This window comes from Chlorocebus sabaeus, chromosome 16, assembly GCF_047675955.1.
Source record: "Chlorocebus sabaeus isolate Y175 chromosome 16, mChlSab1.0.hap1, whole genome shotgun sequence".
In the NCBI taxonomy this organism is placed as follows: Eukaryota; Metazoa; Chordata; class Mammalia; order Primates; family Cercopithecidae; genus Chlorocebus; species Chlorocebus sabaeus.
The window spans coordinates 46,351,425-46,376,091 of NC_132919.1; the positions used below are offsets into that span (position 1 = coordinate 46,351,425).

The window sequence follows — 24,667 nt, forward strand, 5'->3', positions numbered from 1 at the left end:
GCTGCAGGTCTTATGTTCTGTTCCCCAAGTTTCTTCAGTGACTGTACTTTGACTCACAAATGGCGTGAATGTCCTCAGAGGCTCCTGAAGTCTTTTTTCTGTCAGGCAGGGCTATCTTTTTTCTTCCACAAGTTGGCTCATACTTTAGAGGAGTTTTCTTGGTAACTAAAAATAGACTGCCATTCAATCTAGCAATCACAGTATTGGGTATCTACTCTAAAAAAGAAATCATTACATCAAAAAGATAACTGCATTCATATGTTTATAGCAGTACTATTCACAATAGCAAAGACATGGAATCAACCTAAGTCTCTATCAATGGGTAAGTGGATAAAGAAAATGGGGTATATCCATACCATGGAATACTATTCAGCCATAAAAAAGAATGAAATCATGTCTTTTGCGGCAACATGGATGGAACTGAAAACCATTAGCTTAAGTGAAATAAATCTGAAACAGAAAGTCAAATATCACATATACTTATAAGTGAGAGCTATAAGCTATAATATATGTACACATGGAGATAGTGGAATAATGGACCTTGGAGACTTAGAAGGGTGGGAGAGTGAGGAGGATGAGGGATGGGAAATTCCTTAAGGAGTACAGTGTACCCTTTATGGTGAGGGTTACACTAAAAGCCTGGACTTCACCACTAAGCAATATATCTGTATTTAAAAAAAAAAACAAAACAAAACTGCATTTGTACTTTTTAAATTTATACAAATATTTTTTAAAAAGAGAAATAATTTGCCCAAAGTGACACAATTAGTAGTAAATTTGTGATTTAACTACAGGGTGCCATGTATTTTCCATCATTTCACACTGCCTCCCAAAACAACCATTCTGCTTGATTCCTTTCTTTTCGTTGCATTTAGCCTTGCTGAATTCAAGCTTAAGAGAGATACAAGGAGATTTTAGTCTCATTCAGAGATTTTAGCTGTGATAGAAAATTTTATGTGACATGAGATTAATCCCACAATTGGCCCATTGATTTTAGGAATTACCAATAGTTTCTTTCCAATTGTAGTTTAAAAATGGATTTATTACATCAGTATGCTCCTAGCATTCTGAATACAGCATATACACATTTTCCTTATGGCTGTGATTTATGGGAGGCTGCATGAACCTGGGCATGGACTTGAACTCTTTTGATCTGAAGTTTCATCCATCTGTTTAAAAACATAAATACACTCTACTACCAAAAGGAGCTACAATATTTACAGAGAATAAGTCTGTACCTGATTCCAAACAGATAAATAATAGTAAAAATATGGAATAGATTTCTATGAAATGTCCATCTCATGAGCTCATGACAGAACAGATTCATCCATTAGATAGAGTAGTGATGCTTCTTAAGTTGCCTGTTTGTCAGAAGTCAAAATTATATTTAAATGGTTAATGTTATTTTATTATGTATTTGTCCTGAAAGTACCCCCAGAATTTTCCTTTCAGAAATAATAATCTATACTTTTGTGGCAATGCAGATTGTTATAACATTTTTTACAAAGTAACTTGACATATATACTTCTGTCCCTTGACTCTGATTTTGGCTCACTGTGCTAAAGAAAGGTCTAAAAGAGGATAAGCAAGGGAAGCTTTGAATCTGAAAAGGTTAAGTGCAGTATTCAAACAAGTAGATAACCAATAGGGAAGGCATAATTGGTAAATTATGGCATATCTACTAAAAGAACTATTATCTGCACATTAAAAATAAGAATGAAAAAAACAAGACGTAATGTTTGTGAAAGAAGCAAAAAAAATTATAGCTATCCTCTTAAAATTACAGAGATTAGAGGTAATCTTTTTGTCCCTTTTCTTTTGTGTTCCACTATTATTGTTTGAATTATACTCTTCTTTGAATTCTAAGGACCTTTTATCATTAAACTTATTCCAAGGAAATAATAGAGGGTAGTCATCAGAGTGAATATTTCTGTAAAACTTGTCAATAACATTTATAAATGGAGGTTCACATGTCATTCTCCTTTTCCTAGATTTATTAAGCAAATATTTGTTAAACACTGTGCCAGCATACCCCTATGATATGTGTTGCATTATGGAAGACAAAGCACAACATTTTTACCCTTGAGACAGTTTTAATTTAGTCAGGGAGAGAGGAGTAATAGCAAAATATACAATAAAAATATACAAAGAAAGTGTTGGCAGCCATGAGGAGACTAAAGAGACATAGCAAGTAAATGTAACATGGGATACTGCACGAGGTCCTAGGGCAAAAAAAGGACATCATGTGAAAAATGTAAGAAATCTGAATAAAGTGTGGACTTTAGTTAATAATAATGTATCAGTATTAGTTCACTAATTGTGACAAACATACCATATTCAGCATAGAATGTTAACAATCAGGGAACCTGGGTATGAAGTATATAATGAGAACTCTGTATTATCTTTGTAGTTGTTCTATAGATACAAATTTCTATAAAATAAAGAGTGTGTGTGTGTATATATATATAGAGAGAGAGAGGAGAGAGAAAGACAAAAAGATAGAGTGGGAGAGACAGAAACGACACTGGGCTATTTTCTCTTCTTCTTAACTTTAGTGGCCTCTTCCTTTTAGTCTCATTTTGCACTTGTATCCTCTATTCAACCTTAAAATATTGAATATCCTGGAGTCTATTCAGTGTCCCTTCTGGTTCCTTTCTTCACAGTTCTCACAATCTTGGTGACCTCTCTTAGACTCACGGATTTAAATATTATGTATATGTCGAAGAGCTGTAAACATACATCTCATCTTGACTTCTTCTCAGAACTCATATCCAATGGCCTATTTGATGTCTGTCTCCCCATAAATGCTTACTAGCTATCTCTAACAGAACTGTTTACTTTATGCTCCCAAACTACTCCTCCCTTAGTCTCCCTGGTCATCTCAGTAACTGTCAACATCAAGTTACTCAGACTAAAAAAGGGAGTTTTCCTTGGTGTATGGTCTTCAACTTCCCTCATCCAGTTCATTACCAAGTCCTATCCATGCTTCACCTAAATCTTATGATGTTCTATTTTCACCAGCACTGCCCTAGTTGAAGCCACCACCATCTTTCTCCTGGGCTGCTATCTACATTGTCCGGTTTCATTTTTAGCCTCTCTCTCCCCGGTATGTACTATTGTCACACCTATTGGCCACTTTTAGTTTTCTTAAAGAAGCCAAACTTATTTCTGCCAACTTTCAGTCTCTGAATCTACCTGAAATACTACCACTGTTGATCTTCATGAAGCCAGATTGTTTTCGTTATTTAAATCTCTGATTAAGTGTCATAATTTCAGAGACCATCACTGTCACACAATCTAATATGTTCTTCCAGTCACTTTACTACCTCACCCTCTATATTACAGAGTACTTTTCTCTGATTTTTCTTATATATTTGAATTCAGTTCTTTTTTCTGTCTCCCTCCCGGAGAATGTATTAGATTTATGCAAAAGTAATTGTGGTTTTGCCATTACTTAACAGCAAAAACCACAATTACTTTTGCACCCACCTAATAACTTCATGGAAAACAGGAACTTGTACCCTCGATGCTTAGAACACTTACTGACAATCATAGGTACTCACTAAATGTTTCTTGAATTAATAAGATTGATAAGTGAGGAATAGACACTAAAGTCCTGAAATTCAGGGAAGTGAGGGATTACAGTAGAGTTGGAATGATCAGTACACCTTTCTTGAAAGGAGTGGGAATTGGAGAGGCTTTGAAAATTAAGTAAGACCAGGTCAAGAAAAAGTAGACAAAGAGGGAATTTCAGGGGGGAAAAGTGCAGAGTGAAGGTGTGAAGAGAGTAATAAATGTGGTATACTTGGGGACAGCAGGAAGAATGACTCTTGTAAATATTATGAGAAATGATACTAAATGTGTGGTAAACCCATATTGCAGAAATTCTAGAATACTAGGCTGAGACTTAGCCATAATAGGGACTTTCCTCTTGTTGATTTTAAACTGTAGTTACCTTTGAGCTTCTCTCTCTCTCTCTCTTTTTTTTTTTTGGGGGGGGGTGCAGAAATGGAGTCTCGCTCTATTGCCCAGGCTGGAGCGCAGTGGTGTGATCTCGGCTCACTGCAAGCTCTGCCTCCCGGGTTCAAGCCATCCTCCTGCCTCAGCCTCCCAAGTAGCTGGGACTACAGGCGCCCACCACCACACACCTGGCTAATGTTTTTGTATTTTTAGTAGAGACGGAGTTTCACCGTGTTAACCAGGATGGTCTCAATCACCTGACCTCATGATCCGCCCGCCTAGGCCTCCCAAAGTGCTGGGATTAGAGGTGTGAGCCACCGCACCCAGCCTTGAGTTTCTTAACAATAGTATCATACTAAGCTTTTTAGGTGAAAGTAATACAGACTACCGACCATTAATATTTTTTTCTTATCTCCCAACACAAGTGTAATTTTGTCAGCTTGCTTAGGTCTGGTCCAACCTGCAAGGTGATTCTAGGTCATACCCATCTTCTCTGCTTGGAAATAGTCACTTTGTCACCCATTAGCCAGTTCAATTCTCGATGATCTGAGTGTCCTAAAGTTTTTATGGTAAGTGGGGGTGTCACATAGGGTGGAGAGATAGAAATGAGTTTCACCCTGTCTGGAAAATTCAGGAAAAGCAAAGAATGACAGAGATGTAAATAGTTCCAGGTATGACACATTTTCCCCTTTGCTTTTAAATGAAACACATTGTGCTAAATAAAAGTGGGTTTGCTGAGAGGCTTTGATTTCCCTAGGCAAAGTGTCAGCTCCTGGTGCTCTTCCATCTGTCAAGCACGTGTGGGCCTGTCAACCAAGTTGAAACCACTTTTGTCCACATTCTCACTGACCACAAATACAGGCGTCACACCCACAAGTCTTTGGATATAGACTGAAACCTCCCAAGGATTGTGTGAGCTGGACTGCAGGTTGGTATAATATACAACTTCACTACCACATTTATCAGGCATTCACCCAATATTTTTCTGGCACTTATTATGTACTAAGCTTTTGCATAAGTAATGGATTTTTTTTTTTTTTTTTTTTTTTTTTTTGAGACGGAGTCTCGCTCTGTCACCCAGGCTGGAGTGCAGTGGCACGAACTCTGCTCACTGCAACCTCCCTCTCGTGGGTTGAAGCAATTCTCCTGCCTCAGCCTCCCATGTAACTGGGATTACAGGCATGGGCTACCACACCCTGCTAATTTTTGTTTTTGTTTTTGTTTTTGAGATGGAGTCTCACTCTGTCGCCCAAGCTGGAGTGCAGTAGCATAATCTCAGCTCACTGCAAGCCCCGCCTCCTGCGTTCACACCATTCTCCTGCCTCAGCCTTCTGCGTAGCTGGGACTACAGGTGCCTGCCACCACGCCTGGCTAATTTTTTATATCTTTAGTAGAGACGGGGTTTCACTGTGTTAGTCAGGATGGTCTCGATCCCCTGACCTCGTGATCCGCCTGCCTCAGCTTCCCAAAGTGCTGGGATTACAGGCATGAGCCACCGCGCCTTGCCAAATAATGGAATTTTAAAATAAAATATATTCTCTGACCTCAGGAAGGTTACGGGTAGGTGGAAAAGAATGATATGGAAACCGATAGTGTGGGGCACTATCTAAATGTTAGAATGTAGGACCACACATAATACAGAGAGTGCACAGAAGAAAAATACCTTCTGGGTGTTGTAAAAGTCAAGCACTTGAGGAAGGGCATTATCCCCGTTGGTCCAGTGAGTGCCATGCAGCTCAATGGGGCTGTCATTTTTGGTTCTTCTGATGATCCACACACTTCTCAATGTTCCTGCTTCCCACTTAAAACACCGAGTTGGCCATTCAAGGAAAGACAGTGATGTCATGGATATGCATCCAATGTTAGAAGTACTTTTTTACCTTCCAACTTATGGTGTTTCCTGGTTAATAGACTTGGTACCTTCCTCCTTGAATTACCTTCTCCAGTGGAGAAATGCAGTTTCTGAGGGAAACAACTATTCAGGGCTTCTACAATTACATTCAAATGAGGTAACCACAGCAGCGTATATACTCTGCCTCTCCTCTATATCTGGCTCCATCTTTGCTAGTTGTAGACCACTTGGCACAGGTATAGCTTGGAAGCTCATTTTTTGCAATGTGTGTGCTTATGGTTTGGTACGTTTTGACTGATGGTGAAGTTTTATTAAGCAATGTCCCTTCCCTGACTGCATCCCTTTGTGAGGGCTCCTCTGTTCCCTGTTGCACCATTTCCTTCCCCACCTCAACTGTGCTGTCTCAGATGTTGCTTTTAAGTCTTGTTTCCCACCAGGTCAAGGACCACTGTAATTTCCAAATGGAGGTATTTCGCAGTTACGTTATCTCTGAACCTAAGTTAGTTAAATTAGTTGACTTGGAGCAGTAAGCTCTGTTAATGATAGGGATTTACTTACAGTCCAGATTGCGTCATCTTTGGGAAGTTTTAGTCTGGATCCAAAGACTTGTTGGTGTGATGCCTGTATTTGTGGTCAGTGGGAATAGGAACATAATTTTTTCAGTTGGTTGGCAGGCCCATACTTGCTTGAGAGAGTTTATGGACTTGTGGGAATAATAAAAGGGGATTAAGATATTGTTCAGGTCTTTATTGACTGGTTTCAAAAACCCAACATGGGATCGGGCACGGTGGCTCATGCCTGTAATCCCAGCACTTTGGGAGGCCGAGGTAGGTGGATCACAAGGTCAGGAGATCGAGACCATCCTGGCTAACACCGTGAAACTCCGTCTCTACTAAAAATACAAAAAATTAGCCGGGCAAGGTGGCAGGCATCTGTGGTCCCAGCTACTTGGGAGGCTGAGACAGGAGAATGGCATGAACCAGGAGGCCGAGCTTGCAGTGAACCGAGATCGCACCACTGCACTCCAGCCTGGGCGACAGAGCAAGACTCTGTCTCAAAAAAAAAAAAAAAAAAAAAAAACCAAAATGGGTTGTGGGTCTTGTTTATATAAGGCTCCACTAACTTTGGTGGTTTAGCCCAATGGAAATCAGGTGGAGAGAGGGAAATAATTTTATGTAGATGCTGGTGACCAGTTTCAGATCTGGAAAAGATTTAGTATGACACATAGCTTCTACAGTACATATTGATTAGATACCAGGTACATGTAATCAGAAACCCATATATTTCAACATTCTGACTTTTTTGTAAAGTAGCTCACTTCTAAACATTTAAGTAAGAGAACTGGATAACAAAAATCTTTTAGATCCAAGACAGGACTGAGCAAACTATGGCCTACAGATCAAATCCAGCTCTCTGTTTTTGTAAATAAAATTGTACTGGCACACAGCTACACCCCTGCATATTGTATACGGCTGCTTTTGTGCTACAATGGCAAATTGAGTAGTTGGCACAGAAATAGTATTGGCTTCAAAGCATAAAATATGTATTATGTTGCCCTTTATAGAAAAAATTTGCTGACCTCTGTTTTAAGATCCCAGCCTCTTATAAGTGAGATCCCTTCTCTGTGCAAGAAGGGATCACCAGAAGCCTCTGTTCCTTCCAGAAACTTGAAAAACACTTTGCTGTTTCTTCATCCCCAATGATGGCTTCTTCAGCTATCCCATTCATTCTGAAGTAGAATTATGTAAGATAATTCTGCTCATTTGTATAAGAAGCCATTGGAGCAATGAACGTTGTCTCTCAAAATCCTGAGATTCAGAGTTTCCTTTTGAAACTCATCAGTTCTCAAACTGCCACAGTGAAAAATAAACCGAGGATAAAATTGAAATAGATTTTTCCTTGCTATGTATATCTTTCCTCTAGCAGTGATGACAATTTTTATTTTCAACACAATTTTTTTAATTAGACACCTGGATTTTTCCCAGGGGCTGGTTGCACATTAAAAATTCTGATCCATACCTAGGCAAAGAGGAGGAGAGAATGCTGTAAAAGCTCAGGCGGCTCTCTGTTCACCTGTTTGCTCTGAGGAATTCTCAATCAGCTCTTCACTCACTTCAAATCACATGTAAACAACAACAAGATGACTACCAAGGATCTGGTGGGAGGCGTTAAAATAGGAATCCTGTATTTCTCTAGGAGCTCTGTCTATAATAAACTCCTTGTAGTACTGTGGCAGAACTTTAAATGAGGTACCTTTTTAAATGTGCCATCCTGTCTTTCTAAATTGCCCAACAGTATGAGGCTAGACTGAGCATCCAAGGCCATTTGAAAACATTACATAAAACACCTTTATTTTCTTCAACTCTAGTCTGCAGCCATTATATTTTGTAATTGACAGACATCAAATGGGCTCTTCTGGCTGATTGATTTTTGGAGGGTGAATTTGGTTCTTCACGAGGCACATCAAAGACAGCTAACAGGAGCTCTGCAGTTCTACTGTTACAATAGGCTTTATTCAGATGGTCTGATTGTCTTATTACCTGCTAAAATCTTACATAGTTCTACTTCTGAACGGATGGGTTAGCTGAAGAAGCAATGATTGGAGATGAAGAAAGAGCAAAGTGTTTTGCAACTTTCTGGATGGAACAGAAGCTTTGGGTGATAATCTTGTCAGTTCTAATACTTTTACTTACACAGGGGCTTCTTTCTTCTTCCTTCCAAATAGATGTTTCTTAAATTGATATTTCAGTTCGACTGATAGGTTGTCCTTATAGGGGAGTGTAGAAGATGTGCACATGTAAGAAAGAGAGATAAAAAGAGGGACTAGGAATGCATCTAAATATCTGAGAACCTAGTCATCTTACTCAGGTTTTATTAGAGTTAGCTTTCCCTTTTTTGCCATCTTGACAACACGCATCTATGCTTTCTCTTTTTTTCCTTACTGCTTTATCCCTTGTAGAAATGAAAGTTTCTTAATGATATGGCCAAATGGCAGGAAAGAGTAGAAAAAATATTTGAACATATAATGCGGTGGCAAATGTATTTGGTAAGACACTGCAATTCAGATATATGGGGAAAGATGTATCTTTTGTCTACTTAGACAAAGCACTATCCTCTGATTAGTGTTCAACATGTTTCATTTTATCCTCTTTTAGCACACGTAAGTACTATAAATAGCACCTTTACGTCAGTGACTGTCAATAGGAATGTCACTGTTTCTGGGGGAATATTTTGGAAATAGGTGAGGGCACTTGAGATTGTTACAATGAAAGAGTGGCAATCAGCACCAACTAAAGGGGGACAGAGATGCAATGCTCTGCAACATATTAGATAGATAGAAACAATAATAAATTATCCCATGTCCCAACAGACATTCAAGTGAGTGGAAAAACTTTATTTGACCCTCCAGTGAAACTCCATTTTGCATATGCACACAAAGCATGTCTTACAAAGTTTTATTATACCTGGTTCTTTAGCAATGCAAAGATGTAAATCAAGAGAAGGTAGTACTTAATTGTGTTCTCATCTTTGCCAAGAGTTCACTATTTTGGAAAATCATGTACCATTGAGAGCAATGCCACTTGTGGATTCTGGAATCTCTAATAGAATACAAAGTTATTTGTGTCTGTGTCAATCAAGCATCCAACTTCTTCATTTTCTCTTCTAGTGCACCATGCCTGAGTATTTACATATTGAAATATGTAATATTTTGTTTTACATTATGTTCCTTGTATTCCCCCTTGTATTATAGTCAAAGCACTCTATTGATTATATTGATTATTTTTCTTTTTGAAATTGTGTATGTAAATTAGCACTCAACAAATTTTTTTAGTAAAGAGCCATGGAGGAAACATTTTAGGCTTTGTGGGCCAAATGGTCTCTGTCATAACTATTCCACTCTGCCATTGTAGTGAGAAAGCAACTCTAGAGAATATGTAAATAAATATGTGTGGCTATTTGGCAATAAAACATTATGGACACTGAAATTTGAATGTAATATAATTTTAACTTTTCAAAATATTTTTTTCAACTCATTTTTTTTTCTTTTTTTTTTTATTATACTTTAAGTTCTAGGGTATATGTGCATAACGTGCAGGCTTGTTACATATGTATACTTGTGCCATGTTGGTGTGCTGCACCCATCAACTCGTCAGCACCCATCAACTTGTTATTTACATCAGGTATAACTCCCAATGCAATCCTTCCCCCCTCCCTGCTCCCCGTGATAGGCCCCGGTGTGTGATGTTCCCCTTCCTGAGTCCAAGTGATCTCATTGTTCAGTTCCCACCTATGAGTGACAACATGTGGTGTTTGGTTTTCTGTTCTTGCGATAGTTTGCTGAGAATGATGGTTTCCAGCTGCATCCATGTCCCTACAAAGGACACAAACTCATCCTTTTTTATGGCTGCATAGTATTCCATGGTGTATATGTGCCACATTTCCTTAATCCAGTCTGTCACTAATGGACATTTGGGTTGATTCCAAGTCTTTGCTATTGTGAATAGTGCCACAATAAACATACGTGTGCATGTGTCTTTATAGCAGCATGATTTATAATCCTTTGGGTATATACCCAGTAATGGGATAGCTGGGTCATATGGTACTTCTAGTTCTAGATCCTTGAGGAATCGCCATACTGTTTTCCATAATGGTTGAACTAGTTTACAGTCCCACCAACAGTGTAAAATTGTTCCTATTTCTCCACATCCTCTCCAGCACCTGTTGTTTCCTGACTTTTTAATGATTTCCATTCTAACTGGTGTGAGATGGTATCTCATTGTGGTTTTGATTTGCATTTCTCTGATGGCCAGTGATGATGAGCATTTTTTTATGTGACTGTTGGCTGTATGAATGTCCTCTTTTGAGAAATGTCTGTTCATATCCTTTGCCCACTTTTTGATGGGGTTGTTTTTTTCTTGTAAATTTGTTTGAGTTCTTTGTAGGTTCTGGATATTAGCCCTTTGTCTGATGAGTAGATTGCAAAAATTTTCTCCCATTCTGTAGGTTACCTGTTCACTCCGATGGTAGTTTCTTTTGCTGTGCAGAAGCTCTTTAGTTTAATTAGATCCCATTTGTCAATTTTGGCTTTTGTTGCCGTTGCTTTTGGTGTTTTAGACATGAATTTCTTGCCCGTGCCTATGTCCTGAATGGTACTACCTAGGTTTTCTTCTAGGGTTTTTATGGTATTAGGTCTAACATTTAAGTCTCTAATCCATCTTGAATTAATTTTCGTATAAGGAGTGAGGAAAGGATCCAGTTTCAGCTTTCTACTTATGGCTAGCCAATTTTCCCAGCACCATTTATTAAATAAGGAATCTTTTCCCCATTTCTTGTTTTTCTCAGGTTTGTCAAAGATCAGATGGCTGTAGATGTGTGGTATTATTTCTGAGGATTCGGTTCTGTTCCATTGGTCTATATCTCTGTTTTGGTACCAGTACCATGCTGTTTTGGTTACTGTAGCCTTGTAGTATAGTTTGAAGTCAGGTAGCGTGATGCCTCCAGCTTTGTTCTTTTGACTTAGGATTGTCTTGGAGATGCGGGCTCTTTTTTGGTTCCATATGAACTTTAAAGCAGTTTTTTCCAATTCTGTGAAGAGACTCATTGGTAGCTTGATGGGGATGGCATTGAATCTATAAATTACCTTGGGCAGTATGGCCATTTTCACGATATTGATTCTTCCTATCCATGAGCATGGTATGTTCTTCCATTTGTTTATGTCCTCTTTTATTTCACTGAGCAGTGATTTTTAATTCTCCTTGAAGAGGTCCTTTACATCCCTTGTAAGTTGGATTCCTAGGTATTTTATTCTCTTTGAAGCAATTGTGAATGGAAGTTCATTCCTGATTTGGCTCTCTGTTTGTCTGTTACTGATGTATAAGAATGCTTGTGATTTTTGCACATTAATTTTGTATCCTGAGATTTTGCTGAAGTTGCTGATCAGCTTAAGGAGATTTTGGGCTGAGATGATAGGGTTTTCTAAATATACAATCATGTCATCTGCAAAGATGGACAATGTGACTTCTTCTTTTCCTAACTGAATACGCTTTATTTCTTTCTCTTGCTCAACTCATTTTTTTCAACCATTTAAAAATGTAAATTCATTTTTAGCTTTTGGGCAGTACAGAAATCAGGCAGTGGGCCATATTTGGCTAGTAGGCACTAGTTTTCCAATCTCTGTTCTACTATACCACACTCAAGCATTTTCACGTTGAAATATATATTATTATAAATTTCTTGTATTTTAATTTATATTATAGTTAAAACACTACATTAAATTTTTAAAGTGATGTGTAAATACTGTAAAAAAAATTTTTGTAAAACAATTAGATAAAAAGCTTAATGTAAAACAAAAATTGAGTGCTAAGTGGATATTTATTTGGGGTAATGAAACACATGCAAGAGAATGCAGCTTCCCCAATGACTGTCTCGTAGAATAAAGAGAGAAGCCTGGATTTATGGTTTAAATTGTTTGATGACAGTCAGCAATCCTGATTGGATAAAACTTGGTGTGAGTTTTTATAGAACTCTGAAGTTTTTGCCTGTGATAAGGAAAACCAGTCCTGGCTTATCTCTGATGCAAAGCTGTTACGTGATGTTTATAGTTCAAACTTTCAAGATCTTAGAAATGTGCATTTTTCCCAGGCTTGAGACATTTTACATGTCTAGCAGAGCTAGGCTGAAGTTTAGTGAATTATCAGGGTTGGGGTTTGGTTTTGTTGTTGTTGTTTTTTAGTAGGTTGTACTTTCTGTGAATTTTATTTAATTATACTCAAGGTAAGAATTACAAAGTGGTTGTTTCATAAGAGGACCATTAGATATCTGATCTCACAGGTTTCTAAGCCTTTCAGATTCTCCCCTGGCTCCTATGATGACTGTCTAATGAACTGGGGGAGGAGAAGGAGCGTGAGTCAGGCAATACCAAGACCCAGAGGAAGAATCAGAGCCCTTTCTGAACTCTAGAGAAATGTTCTTTGTCTACCCACTTGGGGAATTTTGCAGCCATAACCAAACCTTGATTTGGCTTCTTGACTTGGTCAGGTCTAAAGACCTCCTGGCTGACTTCAAATCTCCTTGTCTTTCCCTGGTGCTACAAATTCCCAGAGTCTCAATTGAATCTTCTGCCTGACTCCCTGGTTGGACAGAACATTTCCGGCTTCTGCTTTGAGGTCACTTCCTCCTTTGCTTGCTGTCCCAGAGCAGATGCACTGGCTTCCAACTCAGTTGACCTCGGGGTCTTCCTCAAGGGTTATGGAAATGTCTGAACTCTATCCACACCACAGGGGCAATAAGAATACCAGGAAATCCAGTGTACTTTGGTGTGTCCATGCCCAAGATTTGTGCTGGGCAAATTTAAAGGCATTATTTTTTCCAGAATCTTAAATAAGCTCTTTGTCTCTCTTCTATTTGTTTTTAAAGTCCCCTAAGCCCACTGTCAGTTCCAGAAGGAGTGGGCTTCAGTTTCACTTATCCTATGTCAGAAAATCTTCAACCACAAAGATACAAGCCTCAGGGCTCTTAATATCCTGGGAAGAAAAAAGTATCTTCCCTGTACTATGAGAAGAGACTTGAAGCTAAACAGTACAAACTTATCTGGAAGCTAGAGAAATCTAGTAAATCTTCTCTCTATACAAAGCTTTGCATTCAAACCCATTGTCTTAGACCCATTCTTTCTAACTCAGAATGGTGAGTCTTTCCCCTAGAACTTTGAAGAGGAAGGCGGGGGAGGGGGCGGGAGGGGGGAACCCACCAGAATTAAAGAAGGAAAGAAAAAAGCAAAGGTTTAACATTAACTCTATGGTAGCCAAATTACAAATATGATTGATTCACTTATTTTCTTCCAATGTGGCTAGGAATTGAAATATGAATGTAGTTTAATAAAGGGATAAGCAAATTTATGTAGCATGTATACTTTGGGGTTTGCATGCATGTGTAATGGCATTGTCCCAATTCACTTGTCAACTGTCATGAATTCAAGGGTTTCCCTGAGGTCATGTCAGCATGACCTTACAGATCTCAACAATATTTTCTAATATCTTGAGCCCTCTGCACTTGAGCCCTGTGATGTCAAAAACCTTCACCACAGTTATTTATATTCTTGTTTTCATTTTCCTGGGACCTAAGGAAAGCTGGCTGGGTATACCTTTCAGCCTTCTACACTGGCTCCTTCAGCAAACTTCAATCTCTCCCAAAACAAGGGTTCCAAGGACATACATGGATGGGATATGCCTCCTCTCCTCAATTTCAGCAGGGTGTGTGTGTGTGTGTATGGGGAAGATGATGAGGACAGGTAGCAGGGGACTTAAATACATAATTACTATCTCCTTAACATCATTTAAAATATTTGAGTACTTCAAATAAAATTTTGTTTTATTTACCCATCAATGATCTATTTGAAAAAAAAAAAAGGAAGGGAGAAGGAAGGTTCTGTTGTAGTATGACTTTGGGGTAGAAGAGGATTATTTTATGGTATCCACCCTTGTTGCTTGGACAGCTGGGACACAGTGCTTCTCTACTATCATCTTAGTCTCTCTTCTTTGCTTTTCCTTTAGCTCAACAGAATTCACCAAAAATCCATGAAGGCTGGTGGGCGTACAAGGAGGTGGTCCAGGGAAGCTTTGTTCCAGGTAAGTACACATTAATTCTTATTTTTTTAATTGAAAACAATTAGAATGAAAGCATTATTTCCAGGATTTTACATTGCAAAAGGTGAGGCAGTCTAATGTATGTGTGCAATGAATACTCCATCAAGACAAAGTTTGTTAAGTAACAGGCAATTAGAGTACTTTTTTTTTTTCCCATCTGAGCCTGCAGTCTCAATGTCCTTCAATCGATAGGATACCCTCAGGGGCAGGGGGATAGATGATTAAGGGCCGAAGCTCTGTCTGCTGACATTTGGTTAAGTGAGGAAGAGCCACTTCTTAACATTAATGAAACAGGAACTATGAAAAGACTGACCATGGCAATGGAGCTTGCTGGAACACATGCTGTCACTTTAGCAGCATCCATGGCCAGGACTTAGCACATCAGGCCAAGTATCAGCTAAAAATACCAGGTAAAGTGGATCCTATCAGCATGGGGGCAGAGGACAGAAAACTGAAGACAGATTAAAGCAAGGATTATATTATGACTTTAGTTCAGAAGCAAGGTGGAGAGTCCCTGTGTCTCCTCCCACTATTCTTACCCTCATTATGGTCCTCTTGCTTTTGCTGCTTTAGTAAAGAGAAAAAGCAAGCAAAAGGCAAAGATAGAAGGGAAGGCAGGTGACATATTTCAAAGTATTTTTAACTGCTCAGATGTGATAATAAGAAATAAAGCACTCAACAGGAGCCAATGTGCAATCCCTACTCAGGCACTGAAAACAGAGGGCTGGAGATGTCAGTTGAGGTCTCTGTAGTTGGTGGCAAATAGAAAGACCAGTGTCCCAGGTCACCTCATTCATTCTTGGCTCCTATGTCTTCTTTTCCTGTCCTTCTGTAGAGTCTATTACACCAGCTGTGCAGAGCTAAGCAAGTCACAAAACCCCTCTGGGCATCATTTTTCTCATTTGTATGATGGGGCAATTATTCGTACTTGTGAGGCTTTGCAGTAGGAGGAAAGCAGGCATGGTAAGGGAGAGTGGGTGACCCAGGAAAAAGCCAAATGGCTGCCAAATAGCTTCAGAAATGAACATTATTAACTTGATAAATTTACTATGGCACATCTATTCTATGGCCCAGTGAACATAGAAACTGAACTTGATTAATTCATCTAGAAGTGACCAGGTTTCTTATGATAATGTTAGAACAATTTCATTGGCACAAGCTATGTTCATGTGAAATAATATCGACAAATGGCATTCAATTCTTACAACTGAGGACAATCCTTTTAAAGAAATAGAATGTTTATGTACTTTTTGCCTAGGAAATCTGTCATATTCAAGATATCTCAGAAGTTACATTTATAATTATATTCTTGTACCTTGTGAGTATGGAATTAGAGAAATAAAGGGTATTCTCTCCAGGTAATAAGAAGTCTTGCTAAATTAGTACTACTGCTGAAGAGAACATCCTCTGTTGTGATTGACATGTCCATGGGTAGAACTGGGTGGCCACCGCAAAATGTTGTGTGTCTGCCTCATATTTTTTTGATGTTTTCTTCTCTGTTGTCACATTCTTTCTTTAATGTGTTCAGGGCCACAGGCCCTATTTTCCTGTGGCCCTAATTACAACCACAGGAAATAATTTTTATTGTCCCCTTATGTGTTGATATAAAGGAACTTTTCCTTCCTCTCAAATTTAATTGAGATACTATGTGTAAACCTTGCTACATGGGAAGCAGTGAGGTGTGCAAGTGTGATTATGGCCTCTGAAGTCAGAGTAGACGGGACTTGAGTCTGCGTTCTGTGGTTTCTTGTTGGTAGAACTGTCAGCAAGTTACCTACCCATTCTCAGCCCCCTGGGTTCTCCATCTGTAAAATGGAGATAAGAAATAAATCAGTTTTGTGAAGTTTGCTGAGGATTAAATTACAAAACGGAGGTAAAGTGCATATGGTAATGTCTGGTGCATGTTGAGTCGGTGTATGTCCATTGTTGTTGGTATCTGCTTGAGAAGAGGGAGACAGTTACAAACTGGAAAGTGTAATATGTGTAAGGGTTTCTCAAGATGCCTGAAACATGGGGGATGCTTGAATTTATAAGGTCAAGGGTTTCTACACAGTGGACAACTAAAAGATGACTTCCTCGTCCTCTGAACGTAACAGTTCTAAAGCCTTTTGTCTTTCTGGTAGAGAAGGTTGGTATCTGATGATTCCATGTTCTAAACTTTTGGGAACTCCAACTCTGTTGAAAAGGATAAGAGCCATGAGAATTTGTGAATTAAGTAACTGAATCTGGGCTCTAACATCTGACTCCAGATGACCTACTTTATCTGAGTGGGTAGTTGTGGCAAACAATGGACCCCTTACCTCTTATTACTTGACTATGAAGTTAAGAGTGTTCTTCAATTTGTTACTGAGATTTTTTTCAGGTTATAGATATGTGAAATAGGAGAGAACTTGATATGACTGAGCTAGTTTTATCGTCCCATAAGTTCCTCACTAAAGTGTCTAGAAAGAATAGTCAGTTGGTATAACAGTTGTGAATCTGTGACTTCAACAAAGCTGTGGTAGATAAAAATATATGAGCTCTATAACAATGGTGAGTACAAGGTTAATTCAGCACACAAATGCCCTACTTTAGTCAGTTCAATAGCATTTACGGAGTACCTATCTTGTGCTGAGCACCAAGTTTGGGCGGTTAATAAACAGGTAACTGACACATGATTCTTACTCAAAGGTGAGCCTACAGTCTAAAGGGGAAGATAAGCCATAAATCCATGACTCAGGATAACAAGGGCTCCAATAGGGTTTGTAAATGTAAAGGAGGCAACACAATATTGGGATTCTCCCTGCCTAAGTGTTTAACAGATGTTGTTTACCTGCTCAAACCTATGCCTTCCTCTGACCTCACCCACAACTAGAATCTGTCTTGCAGGCAGAGCCCTGACTATGCTTGCACATTCACCCTCCATACCATCATGCTCTCAGGGAAGGAGCCCCTTATCAGCTGCAGAGGGTTACTCTTGGCTGAGATTTATACCAACAATGGTAATTCTGGTCTTTTCTTATTGGTTTAGACATTGTGATGGCTAATTTGATGTGTCCATTTGGCTAGGTATGGTACCCAGATATTTGACCAAACATGCCTGGATGTTGTTGGGAAGATGCTTTTTAAGACCAGATTAACATTTGCATCAGTAGACTCTGAGTAAAGCAAATTATCTGTATAATATGTGTGGGCCTCATCCAATGAGTTGAAGGCCTTAAGAGAAAAAGACCAAGGTCCCTGAAGAAAAAGGGAAATCTACCTCCAGAAGCCTTAGGCCAGGAGCAGCAATATCAACATTTCCCTAGGCCTCCTGCCTATTGGCTTGCCCTGTACGCATCATCCTTGCCAGCCATCATGTGAGTCAATTCCTTAAAGTAAATAAATCTCTCACTGTCACCCCATTCTGTTGATTCTCTTTCTCAGGAGAACCCAGAGTAATACACTAATATAGACATGCACATGTGATACACAGTTCTATTCATACCATGTAAGGAGAAGCCTTCTGAATAAACTTGGGTACAAAAGACACACTAAGATGGCAAAATGGAGAGCTGAGAAAATTCTATATCTTCTATGGCTCACTTAAGGGTTGAATTCACCATGGAACTGCCTCACCACTTATTGTGTTAAGTGATGTAACAAACTTCTTACTGGTCAAGCCACTTTGAGTCAGACTTTCTGTTACTTAGAGCCTAAAGCAGTCTTCTAGGGCCAGGCATCTCACTACAAGGCTAAAGGAAGAAAAGAAGTTAGAACTGGGTCTTGACAAGGTTCAGGAATACTCAAATTGGAGAAGGGTGGGAATGTGAGGAATATTTGACAGTACAGGCAAAGAGGGATTGTATTAGTTCATTTTCATACTGCTTTAAAGAACTGCCTGAGATGGGGTAACTTATAAAGGAAAGAGGTTTAATTGACTCACAGTTAAGCATGACTGGGAGGCCTCAGGAAACTTACAATTATGGCAGAAGGCAAAGGGGAAGCAGGATACCTTCTTTACAAGGCTGCAGGATGGAAAAGTGTTGAGCAAAGGCGGAAGAGCACCTTACAAAACCATCAGACCTTGTGAGAACTCACTATCATGAGAACAGCATGGGGGAAACCACCCCAAGATCCAATTACCTTCACCTGGTCTCTCCTTTGAAATGTGGGAATTATGGGGATTATAATTCAAAATGAGATTTGGGTGGGGACACAAAGCCTAACTATACCATACCACTTTGGGTCCCTCCCAATCCTCATGTCTCTGACATTTCAAAACCAATCTTGCCTTCCCAACTGTCCTGCAAAGTCTTAACTCATTTCAGTATTAACTCAAAAGTCCATAGTCCAAAGTCTCATCTGAGACAAAGCCAGCCCCTTCTGCCTTTGAGCCTGTAAAATCAGAAGCAAGTTAGTTACTTCCTGGGTACAATTGGCATTGTATGGTACAGGCATTGGGTAAATATAGCGATTCCAAATGGGAGAAATTGGCCAAAATAAATGGGCTATACCGACCTCATGCAAGTCCAAAATCCAGTGGGGCAGTCAAATCTTAAAGGTCCATAATGATCTCCTTTGACTCTGTGTATCACATCCAAGTCATGCTGATGCAAGAGGTGGGTAGCTCTGCCCCTGTGGCTTTGCAAGGTACAGTCTGCCTGTCAGCTGCTTTCACAGGCTGGCATTGAGGGTCCACAGCTTTTCCGGGTGCATGGTGCAAGCTGTTGGTGGATCTACCATTCTGGGGTCAGGAGGATCTTGGTCCTCTTCTCACAGCTCCACTAGGCAGTGCCTCAGTGGGGACTCTGTGTTGGAGTTTGCACCCTGCATTTCTCTTCCACACTGCCCTAGCAGAGGTTCTCCATGAGGGCTCCCCACTGCAGCAAACTTCTGCCCAGACATTCAAGTATTTCCCTACATCGTCCAAAATCTGGGCAGAGGTTCCCAAATTTCAATTCTTGGCTTCTGTGCACCCACAGGCCCAACACAACATGTAAGCCACCAAGGCCTGGGGCTTGCACCCTTTGAAGCAACAGCGTGAGCTATATGTTGGCCCCTTTTGGTCACAGCTGGAATGCAGGGCGCCAAGTCCAGAGACTGCACAAAGCAGCAAGGCCTTGGGCCCAGCCGAGGAAACTTTTTTTTTCTCCTAGACCTCTGGGCATGTGATGGGAGGGCTGCTGTAAAGACCTTTGACATGCCCTGGAGACATTTTCCCCATTGTCTTGGCTATTAAAATTTGGCTCCTTATGCAAATTTCTGCAGCCAGCTTGAATTTATCCCCAGAAAATAGGTTTTTCTTTTCTATCACATCATCAGGCTGCAAACTTTCCAAACTTTTATACTCTGCTTCCCTTTTAAACATAAGTTCCAATTCAAAACCATCTCTTTGTGAATGCATAAAATTGATTGCTTTTAAGAGTAGCCAAGTCACATCTTGAATGGTTTGCTGCTTAGAAATTTCTTCTGCCAGATACCCTTAATCATTTCTCTTAAGTTCAAACTTCCAAAGATCTCTGGGGTGGAGCAAAATGCCACCAGTCTCTTTGTGAAAGCATAGCAAGAGTCACCTTTATACCGGTTTCCAACAAGTTTTTTTTTATCTTCTGTGTTCATCTGTTCTCATGCTGCTAATAAGGACATACCCAAGACTGGGTAATTTATACAGGAAAGAGGTTTAATTGACTTACAGTTCCACGTGGCTGGGGAGGTCTCACAATCATGCTGGAAGGTGAAGGAGAAGCAAAGTCTTGTCTTACATGGCAGCAGGCAAAAGAGCTTGTACAGGGGAACTCCCATTTATAAAACCACCAGATCTCATGAGATTCATTCACTACCACAAGAACAGCATGGGGGAACCACACTCATGATTCAATTATCTCCACTGGCCCTGCCCTTGGCATGTGGAGATTATTACATTTCAAGGTGAGATTTGGGTGGGGACCCAGTCAAACTGTATCACCATCTGAGATCTGAGCCAAATCATATCACCATCACTGAGATCTGAGCCTAACTGTATCACCACCTTAGCCTGCTGTATTTCATTGTCCATATCACTATCAGCATTTTGATCAAAGCCATTCAACAAGCCTCTAGGAAGTTCCAACATCTTCCTGTCTTCTTCAAAGCCCTCCAAACCATTCCAACCTCTGCCTGTTACCCAGTTCCAAAGTCAATTCCACATTTTTGGGTATCTTTATAGCAGCACCCCACTCTCTGTGATACCAATTTACTGTATTAGTCTGTTTTCATACTGCTATAAAGAACTGCCTGAGACTGGTTAATTTATAAAGATTAGAGGTTTAATTGACTCACAGTTCAGCATGGCTGGGGAGGCCTCATGAAACTTACAATCATGTTGGAAGAGGAAGCAAGGCACCTTCTTCACAGGGCGGCAGGAAGGAGAAGAGCTGAGCAAAGGAACCACCACATATGGTGAAAACTCATTCAGTGTCAAGAGAACAGCATGGGAGTAACTGCCCACACAATTCAACTATGTCCCACCAGGTCCCTCCTACAACATATGGGAATTATGGGAACTACAATTCAAGATGAGATTTGGGTGGGGGCACAGCCAAACCATATCAATGGGCAAAGGCCTGAAAGCTTGGAAGAGAATGTTCACTAGTGCAGGAAGAGCTCTGGTAATTAAGAGCAGCTGGGGCCTAATTATGGAGGGCCATACCAAATGGGAGTTTGGATTTTACCCAAAAGGAACTAGAAGTTTGGATTTTACCCTAAAGAATCAAAGGAGAGGTTGAAGTCTTACAGAATTCAAAGTCAGATAAGAGGGCCATATGAGCTAAGATAGGAGCAGGGAGGGGTCTGGGGAAGGTGCAGCTTCTAGGGTTAGGGACCTTGTCTCTTTCCACACCCTATCCCTCCAGGATATACCTCAGGGCTTCCATGCACCAGGGGCTCAATGTTTGCCAAACAAACTTGGGTCAGAACAGACAGCAATCTTTGTTCCTTAAAGAAAAAGACAAAGGCTTGACTCTGGAGACAGTCAAGGGCTGTTCCTCAACCCTTAAATTGAGTTATAAAATAATAATAACAAATACATCAGTACAATCTGCAGTACATGCTATAAAGTGAAAGTACTCAAGGTTTTGAAAAGCCTAGTAGAAATAGTCTGGAAATCAAGGAGAGCCTCCTTGTGTAATCTAGGAGAAGCTTAGCTAAGGAAGGACATTGCTAGTGCAGAGTGGTCTTAGACCAGCTGTTTAAGGCAGAAGCATGAGCCTCAAGCATGGGCATGACATGTATGAGAAATGGAACAAATGTCACTGTGGCCAGAGTGCAAAGTGGTTGGAGATTGGGGTGGTCAGGAGCCAGCTCATAGAGGGCCTTGTGGGCCACATAAAGTATTTGAATGGAGATCCTGGAAATAAAGGACAATATATAGTTATAAGCAATTTATTCTTCCTCTGAGATCTGGGAAGCAGGGATTTCTGAAGAATTAGATCACAACTTATTCGGCAGCTTAAAATCGTAATACAGAATTCCTCTGAATGATTAATAGAGGAACTCATTGCTGCCATTTCTGATCAGCATTGGACCCAGCAGGCTACTTTGGCTCAGGACAGCATCATCTGTTGCATTCTATAAATTGGGTACGAATGATTTACCCAGGTCAATAACCCTCCCAACATGCTATTTCCCATCCCTTTCTTTTTGGGTAGTTTTAAAATCTAAAGATTATTGGACAATGAAGGTAATTATACCCAACCATCTACAGGTTACCACTGATGTCTGTTTATCAAAATGTCCATTTTCTTTTTGTTTGTTTCTTTTGTTTAAAAAAGTCTCATGCTTAACAGAGGTAAGGAGTGTAAGCTCTTCTTTCTCCACAATACTCCCAGGAAAGAAATCTGGCTGGATGGTGAGGGTTACTTGCTGATCCAGGATGGCCAGCCTGGGGCTGTGTATGCTCTTCATTCCTTACTTCATGGAGTAAGTGGTACCTGCACTGATTTTTTGGTTGCTACATAAGAATTAGCACTTATTCAGTAGCTTAAAATCACACACATTTATTGTCTCAGTTTCCTTGCGCCAGAAATCTGGACATGGCTTAAATGGATCCTCTACTGAGTCCCATAATGCTGAAAAAGCTGTCATTCTGGCTGCATTCTCATCTGAAGTCAAGCTCATGGAGGTCCTTGGCAGAATTCAGTTCCATGCAGTTGTAGGGCTGAGACCCTTGTCTCCTACAGCCTGCCACTGCTGCATAAGCAGTTCACAACACAGTTGTTTGCATCTTCAAGGTTGGCAGGAAAGTGACTCATTTACTTTGAATCTCCGCATCCTGAGAAGGCCTGGACTCTCTTTTAAAGGTCAAGCCTACTCAGTACAACATGCCTTTTTATTAACTCAAAGTCAACTGATTAAGAACGTTATTCACATCTGCAAAATCCCTTCATCTTTGCCAAAAACGACAATCTAATCAAGGAAGTGAAATCCCATTATACTCACAAATCCCACTCATACTAGAGGGTGTGTACACTAGGAGGTAGGAATCTTGGAGGCTGTCTTATTCCATTTGTGTTGCCATAAACAAATACCTGAGGCTGGCTAATTCATAAATAATTTTGAGATAAAGAGATTAATTTGGTTCACAATTCTACAGGTTGTCGTACAAGAAGCATGGCACCAGCATCTGCATCTGGTGAGGGTCTCAGGCTGTTTCTACTCGTAGTGCAAGTGGAAGGGGGGCAGCATCTGCAAAGAGCACATGGTGAGAGAGGAAGCAAGAGATACAGAGAAACTGCCAGGTTCTTTTTAACAACAAGCTCTTACAGGAACCAATACAGCAAGAACTTACTGATTACTATAAAGATGGTACCAAGCCATTCATGAGGGATCTGCCTCTATGACCCAAACACCTCTCATTAGACCCCACCTGCAACATTGGGAATCAAATTTCAACATGAGGTTTGAAGGGTCAAATATTCAAACCGTAGCATTCCACCCTTGGTTCTCCATGCCTCACATCATTCTCACATTGCAAAATACAATCATTCTACCCCAATAGTCCCCAAAGTCTTAACTTGTTCTAGCATCTACTCAGAAGTCCCAAATCCGAAATCTCATCTGAGACTCAAGGCAAGTTCCTTCCACCTATGAGCCTGTAAAATCAAAAGCTATGCATCTACTTCCAATATGCAATGGTCGTACAGGCATTAGGTAAGCATTCCCATTCACAAAGACAAAAATTGGCCAAAAGAAAGGGGTAGCAGTCTTCATGGAAGTCTAAAACCCAGCAGGGCAGACATTAAATCTTAAAGCTCCAAAATAATCTTCTTTGACTCCATGTCCTGCATCCTGGGCACACTGATATGAGAAGGTTTATGGCTTGCACCCTCTGGAGCAGCAGCTGGAATAGTATGTGGGGCTATTTGTGTCTCACCTGGAGCTGAAGCAACTTGAATGTTGAGAAAGCATACCAAAGTGGCTTCGGGGTAACTTGGGCCTGTTCCCTGAAACCATTTTGTCTCCTAGGCCTGCAGGCCTATGATGGGAGGGGGCTACAAAGATTTCTGAAAAACCTTTATTCAATTTTCTTGATTCTTCACGCCTGACTCCCTTTTAGCCATGCTAATCTCTTTAACAAGTGGTTACCCCTCAGCACCATTGGATTTTTCTCCTGAAAACACTCTTTCCTTTCCTGTTACATTGCTAGACTGTAAATTTTTCATGTTTTTATATTATGCTTTCCTTTTAATTATAAATTCCACCTTTAGGTAATTCCTTTGCTGCCATATCTTACTGTAAGCTGTTAAAAGTAGCCACATATTAGCCAGGGATGGTGGCAGGTGCCTGTAATCCTAGCTACTTGGGAGGCTGGGGCATAAGAATCACTTGAACCTGGGAGGTGAATATTGCTGTGAGCCAAGATTGTGCCACTGCACTCTAGCCTGAGAAACAAAAAAGACTCCATCTCAAAAAAAAAAAAGAAAAAAAAAAGCTATACCATTTCTTGAAAGCTTTGCTTTGCAGCATATAGTGAATTTCTCCCTTAGAGGGAGAAAGCCTCAGAAATTCACTATGTGACCACCCCTTCCAAGAGACCCACATTCAGTCTCCCTTTGATAAGCCAGTAAGCTTATCCTTCAATACATCCACATTAAGTGACAGTTAAAGTCATTGCATTAGTTTCCTATAGCTCCTTGTACTGGTCCTTTTTCACACTGCTATAACGATACTACTGCTATAATGATACAAGACTGGGCAATTTATAAACAAAGGTGGT

At 40.1% G+C, this 24,667-nt stretch overlaps 1 protein-coding gene across 1 annotated transcript in view; it reads left to right on the forward strand.

Moving 5' to 3' along the window:
• The window catches only part of CA10 (carbonic anhydrase 10), a 556,758-nt gene that overhangs the window by 74,154 nt on the left and 457,937 nt on the right, over positions 1–24,667 (forward strand). Inside the window, exon 2 of the mRNA XM_008011426.3 lies at positions 14,362–14,436. Coding sequence (XP_008009617.1) covers positions 14,362–14,436 — 75 coding nt within the window. The remainder of the gene's footprint in view (positions 1–14,361; positions 14,437–24,667) is intronic.